The sequence below is a fragment of the Dipteris shenzhenensis genome, chromosome 12 (assembly GCF_047967505.1).
Source record: "Dipteris shenzhenensis isolate YYH24624 ecotype China chromosome 12, Dip_SZ_1.0, whole genome shotgun sequence".
NCBI lineage: Eukaryota > Viridiplantae > Streptophyta > Polypodiopsida > Gleicheniales > Dipteridaceae > Dipteris > Dipteris shenzhenensis.
The window spans coordinates 34,077,322-34,102,809 of record NC_141607.1 but is presented as its reverse complement, the minus strand read 5'-3'; the positions used below and the strand labels follow the sequence as shown (position 1 = coordinate 34,102,809).

The 25,488-nt window shown below is 46.1% G+C and overlaps 1 protein-coding gene across 1 annotated transcript; it reads right to left on the bottom strand.

Moving 5' to 3' along the window:
• LOC147896123 (uncharacterized) lies at positions 1 to 24,986 on the bottom strand. Its single transcript, XM_087382775.1, has 4 exons — positions 23,960 to 24,986; positions 23,741 to 23,820; positions 23,397 to 23,661; positions 1 to 434 (listed from the first exon to the last, which is right to left on the bottom strand). The coding sequence occupies exons 1-4, from the start codon at positions 24,660 to 24,662 to the stop codon at positions 169 to 171; spliced, it is 1,314 nt and encodes a 437-aa protein (XP_087238901.1). The 5' UTR covers positions 24,663 to 24,986; the 3' UTR covers positions 1 to 168.
• Positions 24,987 to 25,488: the final 502 nt, after the last annotated feature.

The following is a 25,488-nucleotide window of genomic DNA, read 5'->3' as shown; positions in this document are numbered from 1 at the left end:
GAAAATCATCATATTTAGTCACATTCAAAGAATGCACAAAACAGTTGCAAATGTGTGTACAAGACTTTATGTGACATCAAAATCCTTTAGAAAAGTCTAACCAAGAAGAAAGACAAATTGCAAGACATAATATCTCCTAAAATCAGTTTCAATGATTGAATCTCTTCCTTAGAGACGAAAGTAGCCCCCATGGTGTAGGCCATTTTGGTGGTTCCCTTTCCACTTGATTGACTTCTTGGTGCTTAACCACTTCTTCCGAACAGCTTGCTTTAGCTGCCATGTTTTCACATATTTATATAGTGGCCCAGTCCAAAAGCAGGCAAGAAGCAGCAGCAATATTACTGCACATAGGAAAAGGACATTTCGAAATCCATTCTCTGGTGATGTGCTTTTCTGTTCAGTCCATGGAATGCCTCCAACATTCATCCCAAATGCTTTTTCAGAAACAAGAATAATAGGGTTGTCAGCTCCAGCATTTCAAATGTCAAGAATAGCAAGTGTTACAATGGCTATGAATATGGGATGTGCGCATGATAGAGAGGTGAAGGGTGCATTTGAACACCTGTCTAATTCGTGTGTGAGCATAGAGAAACAAACAAAGCTGGAATTTAACACGGAGGATCAGAAAAGGGGGTAGGGTATACACAGGTCATAAATGAAATGAATTAATTGAACATACTAAAAACTTCTTAAGAGGTTTCACTTTACTAGGAAATAAGATCTCCCGAAATTCCCTGGGGCAGTGGACCCACCATTCCAACACCCCTTCAATAAGGGAAAGCATCTAAAACTTCATGCAGCCAGCCTCCTCTCTCTCTCTCTCTCTCTCTCTCTCTCTCTCCCAACAAGTACTAACTACATAGCAAATCTATAGTATTCTATTTCACCGGATGTGAAAAGATCACTATTTGTTGACAGTGATCACCAGTCCCAAGACGACTTTAATACAATTGTATCATATCATATCATGTCTCTCTCTCTCTCTCTCTCTCTCTCCAAGACTTTGAAGGTCTTCTAGTTCCAATTCAGCTGGTTTTGATCCCGCTAGAGAGAGGAGAATCAGGCTTTAAGTATCCCCAATTGTATGGGTGGAGTGTTGTTAAGGTTTGATTCATTAGAGCATCCTTACCTACCCAATAAGTGAGACATACGTTATTAGCACCCTTGCCGACTTTGAGGGGCACAAATCTGCAGAGAGACTGGCCTATCAATAAAGAGATGGTGAAGTTTATCCATGTAGCAGATCCACTGATTTTATGGATAAGGAGTCGAATGATGAGAGGAAAAGGTATGCCCCTTCTATATACCTTTATAAGACTAGAATATATTCAATCTTGAAAAACGAAAGAGAGAGAGAGAGAGAGAGAGAGAGAGAGAGAGAGAGAGCATATTTTGTAAGGAGCTAAATTTCATGTAATAAGGTGTAAATGTATCCATTTTCTCCCTCTCTTTCCCCTTTCTCCCCCTTGCAGGTACGTTTACATGCCATTAAAGTCTCATGCTTGTGGGTTTTGAAGAGGCAAGGGTGACAGTCACCACTAGAGAAGAAACTCCTGGAGAACTTGTATGAAATTGGTTGCACAAAATGTCAACTCGAGCCAACGCAGTACCTTAAGACATTAGGAGCTAAAAAGCCCACAAAAACCCAAATAAGCGGCAAGATGCCTTCAAGATATCCCACATAATTTATGCTGCCTATGCTCTTTATCCTCATGTCCGGAAAGTATAGAAGCTCGGATTTGAAGCACATTCAACTACAAGAAACAATGAGAGAAGTGTAGGTAACACACACACAGCCCGGGGGGGGGGGGGGGGGGGGGGGGGGGGGCGCGGGGGTCATCCTCTCGGATGGCGTGAGGACAACAGCAAGGCCAAGGCAAGCCAGAAGATTGTATGCTTGTGGCATACACTGGTGCCAGTCATACAATGTGCACATGCACTGAGAAGTCATCTGTGATATACTAAAACGGATCGTATCTGCACATGAATGAGAGGCACAGACGCATCTCAACCTTGGGAAGAAACCCCACGCATCAAAATCTGAGTGTTTTGTTGCAGCTAATGAGAAACGCTGGGGGGCTACTTGGTGTGTAGCTTTGGCTGTCCAAAATTTTTTACTGCTGGAATCTGAGCGGGCAGCTCAAGAAAACTTCGCTGCTGGGTTTCTGAACAGTTGCATGTGCCCTGGGCTCCAGCCAGCAGGCGGCCCCAGTCAGCCTTCAGCAAATGAGACATGCGCTGAGATGTATTTATATGGAGAACAGAAATAGCTGGAGTGGTTTAGCCGAGATAAGAGCACTCATGGATCAGCTTTCTTGTCATGCTGAGTTCTCTTGGGAACGAGGTTGCCAGGTTTAGACGATTCTTTCCTCTCAGACCACCCTAGCCTCAATGCCAAACCACTCTCTTAGATCCCATTATAGCTCCCTCAAAGGCTGCCCTCCCAGAGCCAGAATCCCCATGAGATATACTCCTATCTGCCGCTTTGGGCTCCATAGCCCATCTCTTCCCAAGTCATACCACTACTTTACTCCTCTACTACTACTGGAGGGAGTCCAGCACCTCATCACCCATCGGGTCACCGTCAATAGCTTAAACCTAAAAAAGGAGGATCTCTCCTACGGAGATGCTAAAGAAAACTAGGTAAATCTGAAGCCCAGTCATGTCGTTTGAAGTGATATGCCATGAGGCATACTCGGAAGGGGGCTCCTATCTGGAGACCCAGGAGGCCTTTGTGGCATTTGCAACCCCCCATTGAAGCCCCTTCCTCCCGGCCTCTGGATGGCTGCATCTATCTCTTCAATCCTGCAAGCTGTCCCACTCAAATGTGCCAATGCTCGTAGGCAAGCCTCTGATTGGTGTGGGAGCTGGCCCCATGTACCTTTGGATCTAACGGATCTGATTTCCCCCAGCCAGTAAATATGTATCTTGTATCCAGACCATCTCAATCGTGGAACGTTGTGTGCCAAATAGTGCTCAATCTCCTCCCTACACTGAGGACTAGCTTGAAAATGTCGACCACTGTCCCCCATCAACAGATGTTCAAAAATCTTGCCCAAGAGGGCCTGACTCAGCACCTTTGGGTCAATGATGCTTAGGCCGGGATAAAATCACCATCTGCCAAGCAATCTTGGCCTTGGTGCTTTGCATGCGCGTACAAGTGCCTTAGCTGCCCCATACAACCTCTATGAAAACATTATTAGGATGCTATATACCATCTCATGGCCAGAAGAACCTTACTAACCACCAAAGCTCTTCTTGTGAGGAGAATTTGGAGACAGACACAGGAGCAATCAGTTACTTTGCTGAGACATCAATCCCAACCTGGCATCTGAGGTATCGCATGGACTCTCCCCTCTACATCGAGCAAAAACCAAGACTCTTCCCCAATGAAAGAGCATGCTTCATGCTAATGAGAAAATACCTCGATGGCTGCTGTTGGTTCCCTGCCGATTGGGGCCTCGTCTAAAAAACTAGAGCATCATCCTGTCTCCTTGTTGGACCCAACGGAATGAAAGTACTCTGCTCCTCTGGCCTCTATTGCATAGATCATGGTCTTGCACACTCATATCTGTCCGCAATCCACAATGAACTAGGCAACTCTTCCCAAAGTCTCTCAATGGAGGCTAGGGAATCTCTCTTGCTCATAAAGGGTATGCCTCCAGCAGCGTGTCTACGCTGAAGCTCCATTGAATGGCACTTGGTTTCCAAATGCCTAACCCTTCTGTAGACGATCCTCTCCTACTACCCATATCTGTGTGCTGGCTTGGTGTACCACCTCCAGATAGAGGCTATACAAGATCCTCACTCCCCTCTAAGGACGTCCACGACGAGGCTGCCTAGACAAAAGATGATTTGCAAGTTATTTGACATTGTTGTACCTACCAAGTTACCTATGGTCCCACCTCTATGCATGGCCCAATCCCCAACATAGACTTGTTCTAGCTTCTCCGGCAGTCCATCATGGCATCGCTGATAAAATTAAAATCTGAGATTACCCTATAGACAAGAAAAATTCGGTGTCCGCCATGGATTGCAACTCCTGATGGAGAAAATGAACTGCTTCCTAGTGCCACATTATGTGGAGCAATCTCTGAGAAAGAAGCACTAGCTAGCTTATCCTCTGCAAACCCTAGGTTGTTGGAGTCACCACGAAGCCACCCAAGAGTTAAGATTTGAGTAAGCAACTCATCAACTGATGCCAAAAGGGGCGATGCTAATGTTGATAGGCAGGAGCCTAAACATTCAAAACCCAATCTTGAGATCCCGACCATTAGTCCCACTGAAATTTCTATGCCATGGCCTCATCGTGGTTGAAGCCTGGACCTGCGATATTTGGTGAAGAAAACAAATGCTTCTTTAAAAAATAAGAATATCCACCAACCTCCCAAACAAGCCCTCTACAGTTCTGATGAAGAATCAACTGTCACGGCTACTGCCTTGCATGGTTATGGAAACGCTCCTTATGGTCTAGCTCATGGGGAGGATGGGAGGTGGTAATAAGATGAAGGAGTTTTGGTAATCCAAGGTGAATGTGTGGTGCGCGCCAGTCATCACTGGATCCAAACCCACCTTGACAACCCAATGCATAAAAACCGACCCCAACCTACAGGAAAACTAGTTCAGTGTCCCATGACTCGTGTGAATTTTGCTTGGACGTATTGCGTACTCCGTATCGTTTCTACCTTGAACACGCGATCGATTACATGATGCAAGAGAGGATTGCACAGACGAACGATGTAATAGATGCGTTTTCTTTAATATCGAAGCGTTGGATTTTGTATCGGAGGCATGATCTAGGTCAATGCATCAGCATCCTTGTTGCAGCTTGATGAGATGCATCAGCATCCTCGCTGCAGCTGCTTTCAATCTCAGTGTTCTTCTTTTTTGGACGACGTTCCAAGATCTCTCCAACTTCATGCCTTTGTTGATCTATCTAAGACACCTTTCCCATTATCCCACTTTGCATGTCTTCAAGAAGCAATGCCACACAACCACGTAGCCACAGAGTTTTGAATGCATCTCCAAATATCTTCAATCCAACGAAGAAACCTTGCAGCCAATCAAGTAAGCACAACGTGGCAACCGTATCCGCAGTACTGCCACGACAACAGCCTGCCAAGCCACTCCAAAGGGCCATCAATGTCTGGCCTCCACAACCAATCACAACTCTCCATGTGGGACTAAACCACACCAATCTTTGCCACGTCTCTCTCTCTCTCTCTCTTCCATGTATGGGGCTTTATTGATTGGCTCTAGCGCAAAGGCATGGTCCAAAGGGGTAAAGAATGACGCATGTCAACAAACGCATCTGTCTATTGTGAAAGTACGTGCTGCGTGTCAGCATCCTACATGAGGGGTAGTGCATTTATGTGGCTGTACCAAACTTCCATATAAAGGATTAAGTTTCTGAACAGAAAATCTTCAGGCTTTGTTAACATCATGGTATTGCGTATTTATGAAAATCCAAGTTATAGCATTAAAAAAAAGCTCCCCAAAAACCTCCTTGAATCACATAGCATGGCCATGTCAATTAGTTCTATATCCAAGGCAAACAGATCTCCTACTAATGTCTATTGATCTTATAGCAACCTCACTTCTGAATTCATGTCAGCCTCAAAAAAAAATCCCGGAAGCGTAAGGCTTGCAAGGAAGCTTCTAACCCACTAGGGTCTGCCCTCAGCCCTCGCCATTTCGCTGTCAGCCCACGCAGGGTCTGTATTAAGCAACTAAGCAATTCCCACTTTACGGGGCAATCAAATGGCTTACAGGCCAGCCAAAAGGCCAGCTCTCTCAGCCAAACAAATGGCCTGCAAGTCCAGCTGGTCTGGCCGACCAGATCTGGCCGACCAGTTGGCTGACCAGCTGGCAGGCCCACCGACCAACTGGCAGGCCCAACCGACCAGCTGGCCGACCAGCTGGCAGGCCCACCGACCAGCTGGCCGACCAGCTAGGTCTGGCCTATAAGAGGCCTTTGCCCTCACTCTTCTTTTTTCACTCTTCCTGGACAGGACAGGACCTGCAGCTGATCCTCATCTCCTCCATCTTTTGCTGCAGGCCCGCCTGCTCCATCTACCTCTCCTCTGCTGTCTCCCTCTCCTGCCTCTCCTTCATGCCTCCTGGTTGCTTCATCCTCTACTCCAAGATCTGCTCCCAACTTCTGCTCCTCTGCTCAGATCTGCTCCCCTACTTCAGCTCAGCTCCTTCTGCTCCAGATCTGTCCCATCCTACTCCAGATCTGTCCCCTTCTGCTCCTCTTCTCCAGATCAGATCCTTCTACTCCAGATCTGTCCCATCCTACTCCACATCTGTCCCCTTCTGCTCCTCTGCTACATAACAGCTCCTTCTGCCCTAGATCAGTTCCTTTTCTTCATCCTATTGCTATTCCAGATAGCCTGAAGGTTCCTTCCTCAGAGCATGCTGGTTTCAGCCATCTCCAAGGGCAGCTCCAGCTCCCATCATCCTCGTCATCATTGAGCTACACGGAGGACTGCGTGACGCTCCCTCTGCGGCTATCTGTTCTACTGTCTCTCTACAGATTCACCTCAGCCACGGTCCTTCAGACACGATGGCTTGAGGTTCTTGTATTCAGTTTTTCATATTACCGACAGGCACTATGTTTTCTGAGTTCCGTTCTTCAGTTGTATCTGAGTATTGTCTATTTTCTGATCGCTCCACTGCAAACCCTATGGTTTCTCTATCGTTTCTCTATATGGTATCAGAGCCATGGTGATGAGAGCCATGGAGATCAGAGCCATGGTGATCTAAAGACCCCAGATCTCAGGTGATCTAAAGATCCTGCTTCTTCATGGAGGCCATAGGTACAGGGAGCATCACTCCTATGAACATATCAGTTTCCTCTTCATTCCGCTGCGCACTAAGGGAGAGACCTCCATCTTCTACTCCCATCCCTCCCTCCCTTTCAGAACTCCATCTTCTACTGCCATCCCTCCCTTCCTTTCTTCCCTCCATCTTCTACTACTATCCCTCCCTCCTTTTCTAGGTTTCTGGCTTGACACTCCCCATTCCTTCGAAAGAGGGGGTCATGACACTTCACCTCTACCTCCATCGGCATCGACTTCCAGGATCTACAAGTTCTCCCTAGGAGGGACCCTTTCTGTTCACATGTGTCTAGATGACTGTTGTTTCGAATATTCTACCTGCATGGAGGCGGGAATAGACTCCTCTCTCCCGAGGTCCAAGATCGGACACACACTGGCTCACTGTTCAGCTCCGATCTCTTTGGATTATCAGTACTGCTACGACAAATTTGTTCCTTCCCTTTGCACTTTCCTCCACTTTTTCGGCGGTGAGAGGGGGTGGCTTATTCTCTCAAGCTTCACAGTGTTCTTATTTCTATCTGGTATCATACGTGTAACTACGACACTTGAGGAAGTGAACAATTCCCTTGCAAGGGCACTCCTCTTGTGATCTTCTATTGTGTATTTCACAGGAATAGCCAGCACCACCATCGACATCCCTACACGAAGCTCCAAGCACACAATATTTGCCCCTCAAAATTGGCAATTGAGAGGGGGTATTAAGCAACTAAGCAATTCCCACTTTACGGGGCAATCAAATGGCTTACAGGCCAGCCAAAAGGCCAGCTCTCTCAGCCAAACAAATGGCCTGCAAGTCCAGCTGGTCTGGCCGACCAAATCTGGCCGACCAGTTGGCTGACCAGCTGGCAGGCCCACCGACCAACTGGCAGGCCCAACCGACCAGCTGGCCGACCAGCTGGCAGGCCCACCGACCAGCTGGCCGACCAGCTAGGTCTGGCCTATAAGAGGCCTTTGCCCTCACTCTTCTTTTTTCACTCTTCCTGGACAGGACAGGACCTGCAGCTGATCCTCATCTCCTCCATCTTTTGCTGCAGGCCCGCCTGCTCCATCTACCTCTCCTCTGCTGTCTCCCTCTCCTGCCTCTCCTTCATGCCTCCTGGTTGCTTCATCCTCTACTCCAAGCTCTGCTCCCAACTTCTGCTCCTCTGCTCAGATCTGCTCCCCTACTTCAGCTCAGCTCCTTCTGCTCCAGATCTGTCCCATCCTACTCCAGATCTGTCCCCTTCTGCTCCTCTTCTCCAGATCAGATCCTTCTACTCCAGATCTGTCCCATCCTACTCCACATCTGTCCCCTTCTGCTCCTCTGCTACATAACAGCTCCTTCTGCCCTAGATCAGTTCCTTTTCTTCATCCTATTGCTATTCCAAATAGCCTGAAGGTTCCTTCCTCAGAGCATGCTGGTTTCAGCCATCTCCAAGGGCAGCTCCAGCTCCCATCATCCTCGTCATCATTGAGCTACACGGAGGACTGCGTGACGCTCCCTCTGCGGCTATCTGTTCTACTGTCTCTCTACAGATTCACCTCAGCCACGGTCCTTCAGACACGATGGCTTGAGGTTCTTGTATTCAGTTTTTCATATTACCGACAGGCACTATGTTTTCTGAGTTCCGTTCTTCAGTTGTATCTGAGTATTGTCTATTTTCTGATCGCTCCACTGCAAACCGGTTTCTCTATCGTTTCTCTATAGTCTGCCCTCAGCCCTCGCTATTTCGCTGCCAGCCCGCGCAGGTTCGCTGCCCGCCTTTGCCTTGCCATCTCGCTGCCAGCCCGCGCAGGTTCGCTGCCAACCTTTGCCTCGCCTGGCTGCCAACCCACGCCATCTTGCTGCCAGCCTTCACGCGCCATCAAAGCTGCCAGCCGTGCCATTTTCGCTGCCAGCCCCTCGCATTTTTCGTTGCCAGTTTCCTTGCCCTTGCAGCCCCGCTGGTTTTGCAGCCCTGCTCCTTTCCAGCCTGCAACGTGAGCACAGCGCCAGCCGGCCCTTCGGTCGCCAAACAGCCTGCAAACAGATTTTCGCCATGACAGCAGCGGCCTGGTGCACCAGCCCCTATTGCGATCCAGAATCGGGTACCTGCAGCCTGTTGCGCCATTGATAGCCTGCTCTCCTTGGTTCGCTACATTTTCCTGCCAGATCAGCAGCAGTTTCAGCCTCCTATCGCGATGAAGACAGCCTGTTAAATACCAGGCCCAGATCTGCGATCTTCTACGCAACAATTTTGCTTTTAAGGATTCTCTTGTCATTATCAAATTACAGCAAATGAAAGACGCTCCCTTAAAGCATGGAAACCCCTGGTAATTCACCCGGCATTTCAAGGACACCTCAGGCATCATCTACCACACAATATCGTGTTCAGATTGCACAACCAGCCCATTTTGGAGCTTTTGCATCGTGGGTTTTCTGTGTCACGTGCCCTCCTAGTGATTTGGACCACATCCTATATCTTCTGCATGAGGCACCTCAGTTACATTACTTCCTCAGCACAGTCCAGGTTGTGTTCCACGAGACACGAAGATACCCAGAACCCGATATTCCTCAAGAGTTTGCTGTCCATCTTTGGAGAGAATTTCACCCCTCACCTTCAGCATCTCCAGGGTACTGTCCACCTCTTTTAGCTACCAGATATCCTCCTATACACGTTGTACCTTCTCCAAGACAGTATTTACACTCTGAAGGCACTCCTTCTCCTGGATATCCTCCACTTCTGACAGTAGCTCCTTATCCCTTCTCAGATCCGTGGACTCTGCAACCTACTCCTGTCCTCTCACGAGCAGTAACACCACTTTCGGCATCACCAGTGTTACCTCAGACAGGACCTCCTTTACCAGATTTCGACGGGTGGTTCCATCCTGCCTCGCCTGCCCCCTCCAACATGAGCAACCTTAGGGAGCAGTCCGAATCTTCTTCCGGGAATGGTACAAACTAGAGCGCAAGTTCGCGCTTTTCTCACAGGGATCTCCGATATGTCGCAACGCTCGCGTGAAGCCTCTCTAGAGATCAAAGACTCAAGTCCAAAAAAGACCCCTGAAGTCAACGTACAAGGCGAATCACTATTGCAACTTCAAATTTCCCAGCTTCAGGACAGCATCTCCGACTTGGTCCAGAAAGTTCAACAACTTCAAGATTCTCGCAGTACCACACATATACAGAGGATGACGTGACGCAACCAGACGACTATGCGGATTCATTCCCACCAGAGGTAGAAAACACTGAACTACGTGCCCTCTACCGTTTACTTCAAGCTTCCAAAACTAAAAGAATTGACATCAAACTTTCGGAAGCCTACACTGGTCAACGCAATCGCCGAACAGTTGACCAATGGCTCGCAAAAATGCGCATGTATTTTGATACTGTTGACCTCACTGAAGGCAAAAAGATCGCCTTGGCAGCCTCCCTCCTCAAGGATACAACTTTTCTATGGTGGCAAAGACGCTTAAAGGACGGCAAAAGTGTGTTAACATGAGAACGTTTTGAACACGTGCTCCGTAAGCAATTTATACCTGCCAATGCGGACTTCCAAGCACGATCAAAACTCCGACAGTTGGAGCAAACAGGCTCCCTCTCTTCCTACATCTCTCAGTTCACCACATTGGTGCTAGAGATTGACGGTTTAACTGAGGATGATCGCCTTCATGCTTTCATCTTAGGCCTCAATCCCTCGTTACGCATTGATGTCCTTAAAGCAAACATCACCACCACAGCTGGCGCTATTACTTACGCAGAGCGCATTACAGATTTCCAAAACATAGGGAAGCAGAGTGCTAATCGCACACAGAACTCTACTATGGCCAAAGGTGCTCGCCCTCAAGATAACACCAGGTTTCGAAAAAACTCCGGTAATCAAGGTCAGCGATAGTCTCAAGATCCCCAGAAGTCTCAGAAATCATATGCTGGATTCCAACAGAAGCACTCCTCCAAGGATCGTGCCTCTTCTTCTTCACAAAGTCATTACCGACATCCCCAACATAAAGGTGCGGCCACTGACAAGAAGAACGACTTCAGCACAAAAGGACTTTGTACCATCTGTACAGGCGACCACAGATGGTTCGATTGTCCCAAGCGACCAAAGCAAAATTCCAATATGAAACCTAGCACTTCCCAAAGAGAAGATGCTACCCCAGCACAAGACAAGAAAGGCAAAGCTGTTCGAATGGCAAATACCATCCACCTGAGCCTTGCCAGCAACCCCGAACCTTCCCTGGCCACTCAAGTACTTAGTGTTCAAGGATCGATTCGTGGAACAACGGTCACTATCCTCATCGACAGTGGCTGTTCTCATAATTTCCTAGCTAGTTCTATGGTCGACAAACTTCAGTTGACCACCAGTCCTAGTCTCATGGACTATCAGATTGAACTCGCAAATGGAACTACTTTCTTGTGCAACACCAGGATCAAAAACTTGTCTTTTCGCATCCAACATTATACGGACAAGTTGAACTTCGACATCATGCCTCTTTCTCGGTACGATGTCATACTCGGACAACAGTGGCTCTACGACTATGATCCATCAATTAGTTTTCGCAGCCATACTATCCAGTTTGTCCACCAGGGAAAACTTATTGAGCTAACTGGTTCTAGGGACTCTCCTTCAACCCCAGTTGCCTCTGCCCTACAAGTAAAGAAGTGGGTTCGTAAACGTCAAGTAAAGATTTCACTTCTGTTGGTTATGGCAGTAGAGGAGACACCAACAAAGGATCCTCCTGAATACCTCAACCAACCTTTTTTCCAGCCCTACCTGGATATTTTTCCACAGAAATTGCCAAAGCAGTTATCACCTCGACGACCAGTGGATCACCCAATCGAACTTATACCCGGCAGTAATCCACCGTCGAAACCTCCTTATCGGGTTTCTTACACTCAAAATGAAGAAATCCAAAGACAGGTCATCAAACTAATCAACAAAGGTCACATTCGGCCCAGTCGCAACCCTTTCGGATCTCCTGTATTACTTGTGGAAAAAAAGAATAAGTCAATGCGCCTCTGCATCGACTATCGAGCCCTCAACAAGCTCACTATAAAAAACAAGTATCCATTGCCTCGCATCGATGACCTCTTCGATCAACTTCTATATGCAACACAATTCTCAAAGATTGATCTTCGTTCAGGTTATCATCAAATTCGCATACGAGAAGGCGATGAGTACAAGACAGCTTTTCAAACAAAGTATGGACACTATGAATGTTTGGTCATGCCCTTTGGGTTAAACAATGCCCCGGCCACATTCATGACACTCATGAACGACATCTTCAGGCCTTTTCTCGATAAGTTCGTCATTGTTTACCTCGATGACATCCTCGTTTTCAGCAGATCCCTACATAAGCAGAAACAACATCTTCACCAAGTTTTTGAAGTTCTCCGCGCAAATTCTCTCTACATCAACATTGAGAAGAGTGAGTTCTTCAAAACCCAACTTGAATATTTGGGACATGTTATTTCAGCTCAAGGCATCTCTGTGGATCCCAAGAAGGTCGAGGTAATCAGAAACTGGCCGACTCCTAAGAATGTTTATGATGTCCGCTCTTTTCTCAGATTGGCAAACTTCTACCATACAAAGGTCTATCAGTTTTTCGAAATCACAACTCCTATGTCTGAATTATTGAAAAGCACAGCAGTTTTTCAGTGGCTTCCCGAAACAGAGTATAGTTTCCAACAACTCAAGCAAGCACTCACTACCACACCAGTTATGGCTATTGCTGACCCAAACCTTCCATTTGAGGTCATGACCGACCCTTCCGACATCGCTACAGGAGCAGTCTTGATGCAAGAAGGCAGAGTTATTGCTTTTGACAGCCATAAACATTCTAATATCCAAACCCGATACCCGGTTTATGATAAGGAGTTTCTTGCCGTTGTACATGCTTATCGCTCTTGGAAACATTATCTCATGGGAGCCGACTCGGTGGTCAAAACAGACCATCACTCTTTCAAGTATTTTCAGAATTTACAGTGATATTTTCTACATCAGTTCATTATCTCCACCAGGGTCTTATTTTGAGTAGGAGGGGATGTCACGATCTGTGACGTATTCCTTTCTCTATATCTAGACTTATGGATGGTTTGATGAATAGACACTTGTGGAAGGGTATGCTCTTTCGACGGGACACTTCCTATGAGGCACAACCCTTGCCCTTTCGACGGGACACTTCCTATAAGGCACAACCCTTCACAAGAGACACTCTATTGAAGAGACATTCCTATTGTAATGTACCCTCTCATCAAGGGACACACCCTTCACAAGGGGTACACACCTCTTCATGCACATACCCTTTGGAGTACACACCTTTTCATGTGTGACTCTTCACTCTCTATATAAGAGAGGCCCAATTGTATGGATGACAACTACAGCTACACTATAGACACTCAAGCAATACAATTATTCCTTGTTCTTTGCTATCTCAGTCTCCTTTCTGTTCCTTAGCACATTTCTAAATATAGTAAATCTAGGATTTCTTACATGCGAACACGAGCAACATTGTTACAACGTATAATCCACAGAAAATTTCTGAGGGTGGATGTGCTGGATCTTGTAGGGTGCTACGATGTCAGTTGTGCAGGCTTTGCCCCTGGAATTTGGAGCAGTCAAACATGGCTCAGGCAACTGATTGTCCCCCAAGCATACATGGTGCTGGGGTGATCCAAGCTGTCCGTGGCCTTAGGGGCTCATTGCTCCTAGTTAGGATCCACTAGCAGGTCTATGTTCATGGGTCCACTCCATTCTTGCACGGGCTATACGGAGTAGTTTGGCCATTAAATGCAGGCTGTACGGAGGCTTTCTTGGCACTTGTAAGGCTGCAGCTTACGGATCGTTCGGTCATTTACTCCAAGGTGTACAGACTGTAGTAGCTTACCAAGTACGGGGTATTCGGAAAGCATGGGCTACTATGGCTATTGTTTGCACGATAATGGCTTTGTGATGGTATGAGTTGTACGACAGCCACTCTCTCCTCTATTGTTTTTGGGCTGCTACTAAGTGGCTTAGTGGAGGTTCATCTCAGCTTGATCGGGCAGGCCTTGAGTCCATGAGGGTGTGCAAATAGCTCATGTTTGGGCTCGGTTGAGATTTTGGTTTCAAAGGAATGCACCTTTGCACTCGTTCCTTCTAGTGAATTCCCATGAGCATTGAGTTGGCTATGGAAGAGACTTGCTTGGCAGGGTGAACACAATGTATGCTTGCAGATATTGTTTGTACTTCTGAGCACCGGGGGTAGCTCAGTTATGCTTTCACCCATTGTTTGGGTATCCCAGTGGATCAGTGAACACTTGTGATTGTATTTGGGGAGCGTGTGGCCTTGCTTGGGCTGTAAATAATGGCTCCCATGTTAAAATGCAGGTGTTTGCATTGAGTATGGATGCTTATGGTCACATGGGTGTGATAGTAGAGCCCCGCAGGGCTAATGTGTTGTGATACTGATGCCACCGAGTGAGGAAGAGCATTGAATGCATGTGAGTTGGTACTCACTGTGTAATCTCTTTGTGGCACTCTTCAATTAATAAATAAATACCGAAAGGGGCGCCAAGGCTTTGGGGCCAGTCTGTGTCTTTGTAGTTTGAGCAGGAGCACTCTAGCTCCCCCTATCTGTCTGTGGAGTGTTTGCTGAGTATTCTTTTGTGAAGGTTTTTGTTTGGTTAGTGTTTTACCAGCCTCTTGTTAGCCTTGAGGCTGGTTTCACTAGCTGTAGTAGCAGGTATAAGCTTGACATGGTCAACTAGCGACTTTATCTTCCACCTTCTACCGAGGGGTGTGACTTGTGAAACTTGGCATGCCTTGGCCAAATGGTCAAAGCTCTTTGCAATGGAGGAATGCTCCTGGTACTTCTGCCACCTCCACTCTTTGAAGGAGCTCAAGGCTACTTAATATCTCCGGAATGAGCTTTGATGGGAGCAAATGCGGATACTCCATGACCAAACAAACCTTTGAGCATCATCTTTTGAAAGACAAGGACCCATCGTGGCCCCCGTGGGCATCTCTAGGATATTCCAATGAGTACACAGATACAGAGTCACAGCTACCTGGGGGTTTTTCCAACAGTTCTAGGGGGCTGTGTGCTTGCCTTAGGTGGTTATGAGCTGCTTGTGGGCAGCTGAGCAGCTCATTGGGCTGTTCAAGCAGAGCAAAGAAACAGGGCCCCGTGGCATGGGGGAATTCTCGACAGGCCTAGTGGGCTATGTGCCCCACTTAGCTGGCTGTGAGCTGCCTTAAGGCAGTCGAACAGCCCATTGTGGCAGTTCAATACATGCAAAAAAACAGGGGGCCACACGGTGGGAGAGAGGCCAAGGAAGCAGGCCCCAGGTGGGGGGCGAGGTGGAAGGGGAAGAAAGAAAGAAAGGTTTTTAACATCCTGAAAGACAGAAAGGCCTCTGAGACCAAAATCAGAATGCAGTATGAAATATACCTGTGCAGGGAAACTAGTGGTGCTAGTAAACCCCCCTTGGAGTGCAAATGACATAAATGAAATAAGTAAAGTACCTGAGGTATAATGCTGAAATGCTGGAAATACTGGAAGGCTTTGGTACTCTAGCCCTGATCGTTGTCTAGGATCTGGTGGGCTCTGATATCTCTGAATGTGTTACGCTCAAGTTGAGGCAACATGACCTCGGAAGGGTCAGTCGACATTTTCCTTTGTAAAGGATCAATGTTTGTATTATATTTATTTGGGCTTCATGTAAATGGTCAAAGGGTTTATGTCAAGGTCCTTGATGAGGGTGACAAGGCACTGACTAGATGGGTCTAAGGCTATGGGTCTTAAATGCATTAAGTGGGAAATGTGCCTAGGGGCAAGTGAATAAATTGATATCCCAAGAGAGGGGTAGTAAATATGGATTTAAGAGGTACCCTACAATGAAGACATGTGGCATACTAGATCCATCTAGGGAATTGGGGCTTGGTGGAATATGCAAGCTGGAGCCTTCAAGTAGTGTGGATTCTCAGAGTTTGCTGTCACCGAGAATTGGGTGGGAGGAAAAATTGAGTGCCTGCCCCGTGATTGAACAGGTGGTACATTAGCTGACTTTGACATTTGGTATCAGAGCTGCAAGATTAAGTGGTGATGGATATGGGGTTTCATAGCGTATGAGTTTGAGGGCTCTACGTAAGGGTGGACGGAAGAGTCGAAAAGTTGTTGAAGCGCACATATTACAGATTTCCAAAGAGCTTGTTGATTGCCAAAACATCACCTCCTTCAATCGCTTCGTCGTTGATGAGCTTCTTCCTTCGAAACATCGGGCAATCAATCGTTCCTGCCTCCTTCTAGATTCCTTCCGCCAAAGTTCTGGTCCAGCCAAAGGCACCTGCGTCGGTGATGTCGAGATTATCCTGAAGGCAGATGATCGTAATATCCATGGCTGCAAGCAGGAAAATCCGGACGTGGAAGGTTTGCCCGCTTTAAAGGAGGGTGCGATGGGTGAAGCGTATCAGGTGGTTGGTATTGCTACCTCGAATTTGCATGACGCCTGCATAGTGTGCGTTTGAAAAAGAAGCTCTCGATCGTTATGCACCTTAAGCTTGAGCAAACATTGACAGTCGAGAGATTTGTGGGGAGCCTGTCAGACCATAGAGATTGCGTGGATGCAGGAGTTCACGTCGCTGTTATAGTGTTAGTTTGCAGGTGGTTGGTGAACTCGTTCATGATCGTGTGGTTTACGGATGCTATGCCCACATGGCTGTTCATCGCTTCATTGCACAACTCATTTGTTTAGCAACGCACCAACCTTAGTCTGTTGGGCGCCTCGTGTGCAGTAACAAAAGAGAGCTTGGAGCCTGGGTATTTGTTTATAACGGCTGATCTTCTCTTGAATCCAACGTAAAGGCAGGTGGTTGCAGGACAGATCATAAATACTGATTGGGAGTGGCTTACAGGGAGCTTGGTTGCAATACAGTTTGCCCAAGAAAAAAATAAAATAAAATTTAATTGAATAAGAAATTTCCGTCGATCACTGACGGAATCTTGTTTTTTTTTCGTCCGAATATTGATGAAACTTGACGGAAAATCAGTTTAGAGGCGCTTTTGAGTGGATTTGGATGTATCGAAGTGGCGTGGTGTCGAATAGAGGCGATCAAGGGCCTGAAGTTTGGACCAGGGAGCTTTCTATTTCTTTATGCCTTGGAGTTGTTTTGAGTTTCGAAATTTTATTGTGGATTTGGTTATCTCCCGTTACTAAAGATTACTGATATCTCCCTAGTATAGGGAAGGTGTGGTTCTTTCAATTGCGAAGATGTAGTTGTCTGGATTGCAGGCATTTCCTAGCATAGGGAAGTTGTGACAGTTTGTACTTACAGTTTATATAGAGTGCTATTTTTAAAAAAAAGAAAAAAAAAAGTCAACTGACCCTTCCGAGGTCATGTTGCCTCAACTTGAGTGTAACATTTCTTCCCTCTTCAAGCATCAATGTCCTCGATGATACAGTCTGGGAACACTCTCCGTATCTGGTATACGGATTCCTTCTGATAGAGGTAAACCATGCCATGCAACCAACACCGTCGGTATGTTCCGATTGCATACTTGCATTGTTCCTCAGTCTAGGATTCTTGTTGGTTTGCGTCTTGCATTATCCTCTATCTCCTGAAACAAAACAACACCCTCAATTAGTGAGTCACCTGTATGTAAAAATTTCTTTAAACGAGAAACATGAAACACTGGGTGCACCTTACAACCCTGTGGTAATTCTAATTTATAGGCCACCTTGCCTATTCTTTTTAGAATTAACCACGGCCCACAATATCGGGGTGATAACTTAGCACACTCTCCTGCAGTCAAAGACCTAGAGTGCGAAGGAACTCTGAGAAAAACTTTTTCTCCTTCCTTAAATTCTCTAACGAATCTGTTTTCATCCGCATACACCTTAGCTCTATCCATAGCTTGGCGGATGTTAGCTCTCGCAAGTGCTAGCATCTTCCGCATCTGAACCACAAAGTTCGCAGCACTAGGCACTTTCTGAGGTACTCCAATTGTAGTTGGATTCGTTGGTCTATAACCATAGTTCAGCTCAAATGGACTGAACCCTGTAGAGGAATGTTTTCTATCATTGTAGGCAAATTCTAACACTGGCAACCATTTGTCCCATGTATGTTGCCTCAATGACACATTTGCTCTAAGCATATCCTTTAAAATTTGGTTGATTCTTTCCGTCTGACCATCCGTTTCTGGATGATCCCCACTACTCATTCCCAACTCAGTCCTTAGTGTCTCAAACACTGCAGTCCAAAAATGACTGGTAAATTTGACACCTCTGTCTGACACTATGGATTTGGTTAATCCATGCAAACGAAATATATGTTTAATAAACAAATCCACCACTTGCGAGGCACTAATAGACTCTCTAGTTGGAATGAAGTGAGCCATCTTGATAAGACGATCAACTACCACAATGATAGAATCATATCCACCTTGTGTCGTAGGCAGACATATAATAAAGTCCATGGAAATGCTATGCCTTACCTGACACGAAAAACGTGTCACATATTCATGAATATGTTTTTTTAATTTCGGCCAAAAGAAATCTCGCTTCACGAGATCATATGTTTTCTCAACTCCTGGATGTCCCGCACATGGGCTATCATGGCATTGTTAAATGACTCTGCCTAAGATCATTCTGATTAGATACTACTACCTTGCCATTTCTTTTCAGCATACCATCTCTTATGATATATCTTGCATAAGTTTAGCCTTTTCTGGATGCCAGGTCACCCTTTTCCCCCGGTTTAAATACATGAGCCTTAGGCCAAAGGCTCTGGACGAACTCGTCTACCTTTTGAGTTTCTCTAATCTCGGTCATTAGAGCACTCTCTAATACCGTGAAACTCATATTATGCATAATGCGTGACAACGCATCAGCAACTTTATTATCCTTCCCTCTTCGATACCGAATCGTCAAGTTAAACTCCTGCATGAGTTCTACCCACCTAGCTTGGCGGCCTCTTAAGTCAGGTTGTTTACAAAAATGTTTCAAAGTATCATGATCAACATCAACATAAAACTCTGATCCATATAAATAATGTCTCCATGTTTTCAGAGCATGGATGACAGCATACAACTCTAATTCATGAGTCGGCTAATTTCGTTGAGAGGGAGAAAGCTTCTTGCTTTCAAAGGCTATTGACCTTCCCTCTTGGAGGAGAACTGTTCCTATCACAATACCACTTGCATTGGTTTCAAGGAAAAACGGTTTCTGGAGATCAACTATTTTTAACACCGGTCCTGAGACCACAGCTTGTTTTATGATGTTAAAACTCTCCTGTTGATTCTATCCCCATATAAAAGGTACTTTATCTAAGGTCAGATCAGTCAATGGCGATACTATTTCGGAATATCCTTTCATGTCTTCGATAAAATTGGACAAATACCAAGAATGATCGCAAAGCGATCAAATTCTGAGGGATAGGCCAAGTCAGTATCGTAGCCACTTTCTTTGGATCCATTTCTACCCTCTCAGGAGTCATAACGAATCCTAAATATTCAAGTCTTATCATACACAGTACAATTTTCTTTTTATTTACATAGAGACTGGCTTTCCTCAAAGTATTGAACACTATTCTTAAGTGTTTGTGATACTCAGCAATACTTTTGCTAAACACAAGAATATCGTCAATAAAATCTACTACAAATCTTCCGATATACGGACGTAGTAAATTGTTCATAAGCATGACGAATGTAGCTGGAGCATTGGTAAGTCCAAACCGCATTACCAAAAACTCATAATGTCCAAACCTGCTTCTAAAAGCGGTTTTATGCACATCCTCGGCTCTAATACGGATCTGATGGTAGCCACATTTAAGATCTATCTTACTGAAAATTACGACCCCATATAACGCATCTAGAAAATCATCGATCCGAGCCATCGGATACTTGTGCTTAATAGTGATATTATTCAATGCTCTGTAATCTATACGGAGGCGAAAAGTATCATCTTTCTTTTTTTTTAATATCACTGGCGAAGCAAAAGGTGAGAAACTGGGTTGAATCTGCCCTAGCTTGAGGTATTCTTCCAGTTGTCTTCGTAGCTCTGCTTCTTCGGTAAAACTTAATCTATAGGGAGGTCTATTTACAGGTTCTGCCCCCGGGATTAGTTCAATCTTATGCTGAGCATTCCACTTTCGAGGTAACCCATAAGGTAACTCATCCCTAAAACAATCAGAGAACTCCTTTGCTATTTGATTAGCCAGCTTGGCCATCTCTCCATTTTGGGTAGCATCAGTGCTAGCCGAAGAACCATCAATTGGCTCTACTGATGCTATACAAAGAAACAAAAACTCTTCTTGAGCTTTTCGAACTTCCATTACGGAAACCAACGGTCCTTGAGGTAACTCATCCCTAAAACAATCAGAGAACTCCTTTGCTATTTGATTAGCCAGCTTGGCCATGTCTCCATTTTGGGTAGCATCAGTGCTAGCCGAAGAACCACCAATTGGCTCTACTGATGCTGTACAAAGAAACAAAAACTCTTCTTGAGCTTTTCGAACTTCCATTACGGAAACCAACTGTCCTTGAGGTAGATCTTTTTCACCTCGTAAGACATATAGCACATCATTCATCTTGAATTGATAAATGAGCTTTTTCCAATCTATGGCTGGATTCTTCCTAGAATGCCAAGCCTTACCTAGGGCTATGTCTGCGTGAGCAAGCTTTGTCATTTCAAAATCAAGCTTCTCAGCATAGTCCCGAATTCGAAGTTCCAACTGGGTAATTCTTTGGTCCCATACTTCAATTGAACTTCCATCTGCCATTCTGACTGTATATGGGCAAAGGGGTTAATGTCAAGGTCCTTGATGAGGGTGACAAGGCACTGACTAGATGGGTCTAAGGCTATGGGTCTTAAATGCATTAAGTGGGAAATGTGCCTAGGGGCAAGTGAATAAATTGATATCCCAAGAGAGGGGTAGTAAATATGCATTTAAGAGGTACCCTAGAATGAAGACATGTGGCATACTAGATCCATCTAGGGAATTGGGGCTTGGTGCAATATGCAAGCTGCTTCAAGTAGTGTGGGTTCTGAGAGTTTGCTGTCACTGAGAATTGGCTGGGAGGAAAAATTGAGTGCCTGCCCCGTGATTGAACAGATGGTACATTAGCTGACTTTGACATAAAGATGTTGATCTGCTCTGTCTCGAGTGTGGGAGAGCTGTGCTGGAGTCACCTGACAAGTAGGCTGATGACTAGGAGTAGAAATGCTCTGTACTGTCTCTATCATGAGGGACCGTCTATCACGAGGGACTGAAGATGTCAATGAGCCTGGCAAGGGTCCCAACTGGAGTCCCGGCGCCTCTGGAGCATGTATGAGATCTCTATTTGCTGCCCTATATCCTACTCTGTAGGTCTAACTCTCAGACGCTGTGAGATGGCTCATCTGCATGAGGCTGAAAGTAAGGCACCCTGAATAGGACGTCCACTTAATGTGCCAATAGATGTCCTCATGCGGGTCTGGTGTGTAGGAGGAATCATGTGCTCTATGTGACCACTAAGTGTGGGCTTGGGCTCACCTACTGTGATTAAGTCTGTGGGTTGCTACCTGTGAAGAAGTCTGTGACCCGTTGCTGCCTGTGGTCCTGGCCGTGTGCTGGTCCCATGAGTTTGTGTTTGAGTTGTGTGACCTCTAGAATAAAGAGAGCCCACACCTCTGATCTGGATAGTCAATCACCAGTCTGAAACCCATGCTCAAAGAGACAATGGTATCTCCCACGTAACAACGGGGCAGGGGGGTGGAAGGACAACTGAGGTGTGCTGAGGGGGGTAGTGGCTAGAGCAGGGAGGGCTCAAGGTTCCCCTTACAGGCTACAGCTTATTCTCATTTTTAGAATAAGCCCCAGCAATCAGTTCTATGTCCAAAGCAAATGGATCTCCTACAAATCAGTAGTCAAGACATCATCTATTGATCATGTGGTGGCCATTAGCAACCTCACCTCACAGTTCATGGTCAGCCTCTATGGCTGGCTACAAGCCTTAGTGTCAGCAAGGTCTTCACCTTGATAAAGTACATATTCCTTGACTATCCTTGAAAATGAAAACAACTCCACCATTTCACTGTCATGCTAAGCTCGGATGTCCCAATGCTCCTCATGTTACAAATGTCCATCTTATGTCCTGAGTGCTAGCCTTGCTAGGGCACAGGCTGCTTGTTCCTGTTCTGCAATGCAAACTTGAATGTGTAATCAATTTTCTGGACAACATATTATCAAATCAGGGATGGAGTTCCTGGGCCATATCCTGTATCACAACGGCAGGGGCGATCCCTGTGAGCCCAATGGAATTTCCCATCATAAGAGAGACTTGTTACTTAGCCATGTACAACCATTCTCCCGGTAACACTATGCATTGGTGACAGGAAGGTTATTGAGCAAAGTATGCAGCAGAACCTTTCTTAAGAGAACTGCAAAATACCTTAAATGAATCTGAGATTGAACCTGCTGTTTCAATGAGAGAAAACATGGAAAACAAAGGATCTGCAGCAGAGGTACTGTGCCACTTCTCCCTTAACGATGAGAAACTTGTTACTCAGTCTCAATGATCTCCTCTTCCTGAACTTTCTGATTTGCCTTTGCCCCTTTTATTTCCAATTCCATGTTGTATCTTAATGAGAGGAAACACGGAAAACAAATGACCTGCAGCAGATGTACTGTGACACCCATGATGGTGTTCATCCAGCTGCTGGTGATGGTGTTGGAAGATGCCACCCCAGGCTGGCTGCTAACAAACAGAACTAGGAAAGCGGAGGAGCTCCACATCTGCTGATACCACTTGGAACATATATTTCTCCTATACATTTCTGCAGGCCTCGTCTGCTGGTACACGGAGTTGGCTGGGATGGAAACTCAGGTCATGTGAATTAGAGGAGAGTCAAGCTGGGGAATAGAAAGCCCAGAAGTTGTTCTTGACACAATGCAAGGAGAGGAGTCAGATTTGGAGAAAGAGAACTAGATAGCAGGCAAGGACCGGGGGAAGGGGGGGGGGGGGGTGGGGTTTATAGAGAGAGGAGGAGCTGAGCAGGGGGATTGAGTATATGAAAGTAACAGGAGAGAGAATCTAGGGAGGTGTGGAGGGAGGTGCAGAGAAGGGAAGAGCAAGAGCCAGCAGCTGCTGTCCAACAAGTTGCTGGTTGGGAATCATCTCCTCCCACAGCTCACAAACTCCCCACAAGTTTTAAAACTAAAATGGTCTCCTTCTCCACAGCCGGCAACGTCTTCATTTGGACCCCCAAATTGCTATATTCCGTCATGGCCTAACTATCATGCTTATTTACCACAGATCTTATATTTTAAGATCCACATTTCCTCAAAATCAGAAGGGAAGGTTCTAGGTTCACTATGCACTCTTCCTGATGTCTTACAATTGTAACCATACCGCCTACAGATAGACACAACACCGAAAGTAACTATACTTCGATTGCACAACCATTCTCCTGGTGACAGCGTTATACTCACAAGCCAAAGTTTGATGCATTTGGGCAGCATTCAACGAAAGCGTAGGCTATGTGCATTGGTGACAGGCAGGCTTTTGAGCAAAGCATGCGACAGAACCTTTCTTAAGAAAACTGCAAAAGGCCTCAAAACGAGGCTGAGATTTTACCTGCCGTTACAATGGATAGCGGGAGAAAGATTATTGAGAGGAATGAAAGGTAGTATAGTTTACGATTGATTTGCTCCGACTGCCAACTGTCGAGCCCAGCCTGAAGTGCAGTAATGCGGTTTGCAAGAAAGCCCAAGTTCTCCTTGAGCTTCTGAAGACGCCCTACTAAAGTTTCAATTGTCATTATGTCACCAGCAATCAGCCATGTCCTCCCCGCACATTTTTCCTTCACTCTAGGAAAAACTTGTTCCCCGTGAGCAATCACCTGCAAACGATTGAGAAAGTAAGGCTGACCTGCCAAAAATATTGAAGCCTAACGTAACAACGGACCTTGTTCTCTGTACCTGCAAGAGACGTTGAAGATCTAAACGCATCTTTGGTAAAAAACGATCATCCAGCATTTTCTGCTTCATTACGTACCCACCTGTCGTTTCGGAAAACAACCTTCTTTGATTCAAACATGAGGGATTCATAGTCCCTCCGTGCTAACCCCACAATACGCAAAATTACATACATTTCGTTTACAGGCTCGGAGCAAGCAAGATCTAGCTTTAAATAATTACCATTATCAAGCTCCAGCTCAACTTCGTCAAGATCCATTTCAAGCTTTGTCACAATGTCCTGCAGCTGATCAACGTGTGACTCAATCACGTGCACTAAAAGATTGGAGATGCAAGAAGGCACGGGATTATCTGCTCCCTCTGAGTGACTCATTGTTAGGAGAAACTCCAACATGTGCTCTTGTATGACAATACCCTGCTGTGTTTGCTCTGCAGCACCGGAAAGCGTCTCTTCCACATTGTCCGATTCGATCGTAGGCTCCAAAGTGGGTACTTCTGTTAGCAGGCTACCTGTAGCGGAACGGGAAAATCCCAACCTCGGTATCCGCCCAAGTGAAACCGTGATAACGGCATTGCCTGTGACTCTAATGGCGAGCTTGTGGGTATACTTGCTGGAGGTCGGACCTGCCGAATTAACCCGAAAGATGAGGGCTCCATCAACTTGCCCACAAAAAGGTCCATTGCTGACAAGAGAGAGAATGTCCTGGAGCTTCAAGGGGGGGCACAGGAGGTCAATCAAATATCGAGCAGCAGAAGCCAATCTGTTCATGGAACGCGGAAGCTCTACATGGTACCAAGAAAAACCTTCGCTCTGTTGGAGCGGAAGCTGGAGGTCCCAATCCTTACTGGCGAAGTTGCCAAGGCCATCAAAGCTGTAAGCGACTCGTTTGACAGGACCGTGGAAATGATCTGCAGTGGAGCCCATATCAGAGGCAAATGCAACCGGTGACAAAAATTGCCATTTTTCGTTGAGTCTTTTGAGGAGAGAGCTAGCTGTGAGTGGCAAGGAACGTAGTCTATGAATGGATGATGCGTATAATCTTCTCAATGTACGCAGAGTGGGGGGAGGCTGCGTATAATGTGCGATCAAGATGTGGTTGATTAAAATGTGATGAGCGAAATGGGTAGAGGATAGAGGTGCAAGGTGGGAAGGATTGCAGGGAGTTGAAGCGATTTGCGAAGGAAGGATGAGAAGGATAAGACGAAGATGGGTTACGAGCTGACAAGTCAACTACCATTCCTACACTATCAACGTGTTGCCAATAATCAATTCTGCAAAGTCTCACTGTGAACTGTGTAGTCCAAACACAGCGACACTCCAGCTTACGCTTTCACACGAGCTCCCTTCCCATCGCTCGCGCCAATGGCCTCCCACCCACGTCATGACTATGCTCATCGACACACTCCAAACACACTCACACTCCAGCTTACGCTTTCACACCAGTCCCCTTCCCTTCGCTCCTGCCAAAGGCCTGCAGCCCAAGTGATGACAAAGCACACAATGCTCATCGACGGCTCGGTGTGGATCACGATAGTCAGGGGAACTAAGAGAGAGCAACTGCCAACACGAGACTAGAGCAATCCGTGAAAGTCTGCTTGATTAGTCTCTAAACCATTGTTTTAGGCGTACATTACAACGGTACTCACACAAGATTCTGCCAAACGGAACCTTTGAGTTCATGCTCTCTTAGCAGGCTAAATGTAGTGTCACCACACCTATCCCTCCCTTGAGGAAGAAAGGCCCGGGCATC

Excerpts from the sequence above, each read along its gene's own strand:
- LOC147896123 (XM_087382775.1), bottom strand. The coding sequence starts at position 24,662 with ATGGGCTCCACTGCAGATCATTTCCACGGTCCTGTCAAACGAGTCGCT. Across the intron at positions 23,662-23,740 it reads ATCTTCAACGTCTCTTGCAG|GTGATTGCTCACGGGGAACA; the intron begins GTACAGAGAACA and ends AATCGTTTGCAG. Across the intron at positions 435-23,396 it reads GCTATCCATTGTAACGGCAG|CATTTGGGATGAATGTTGGA; the intron begins GTAAAATCTCAG and ends TTTCTGAAAAAG.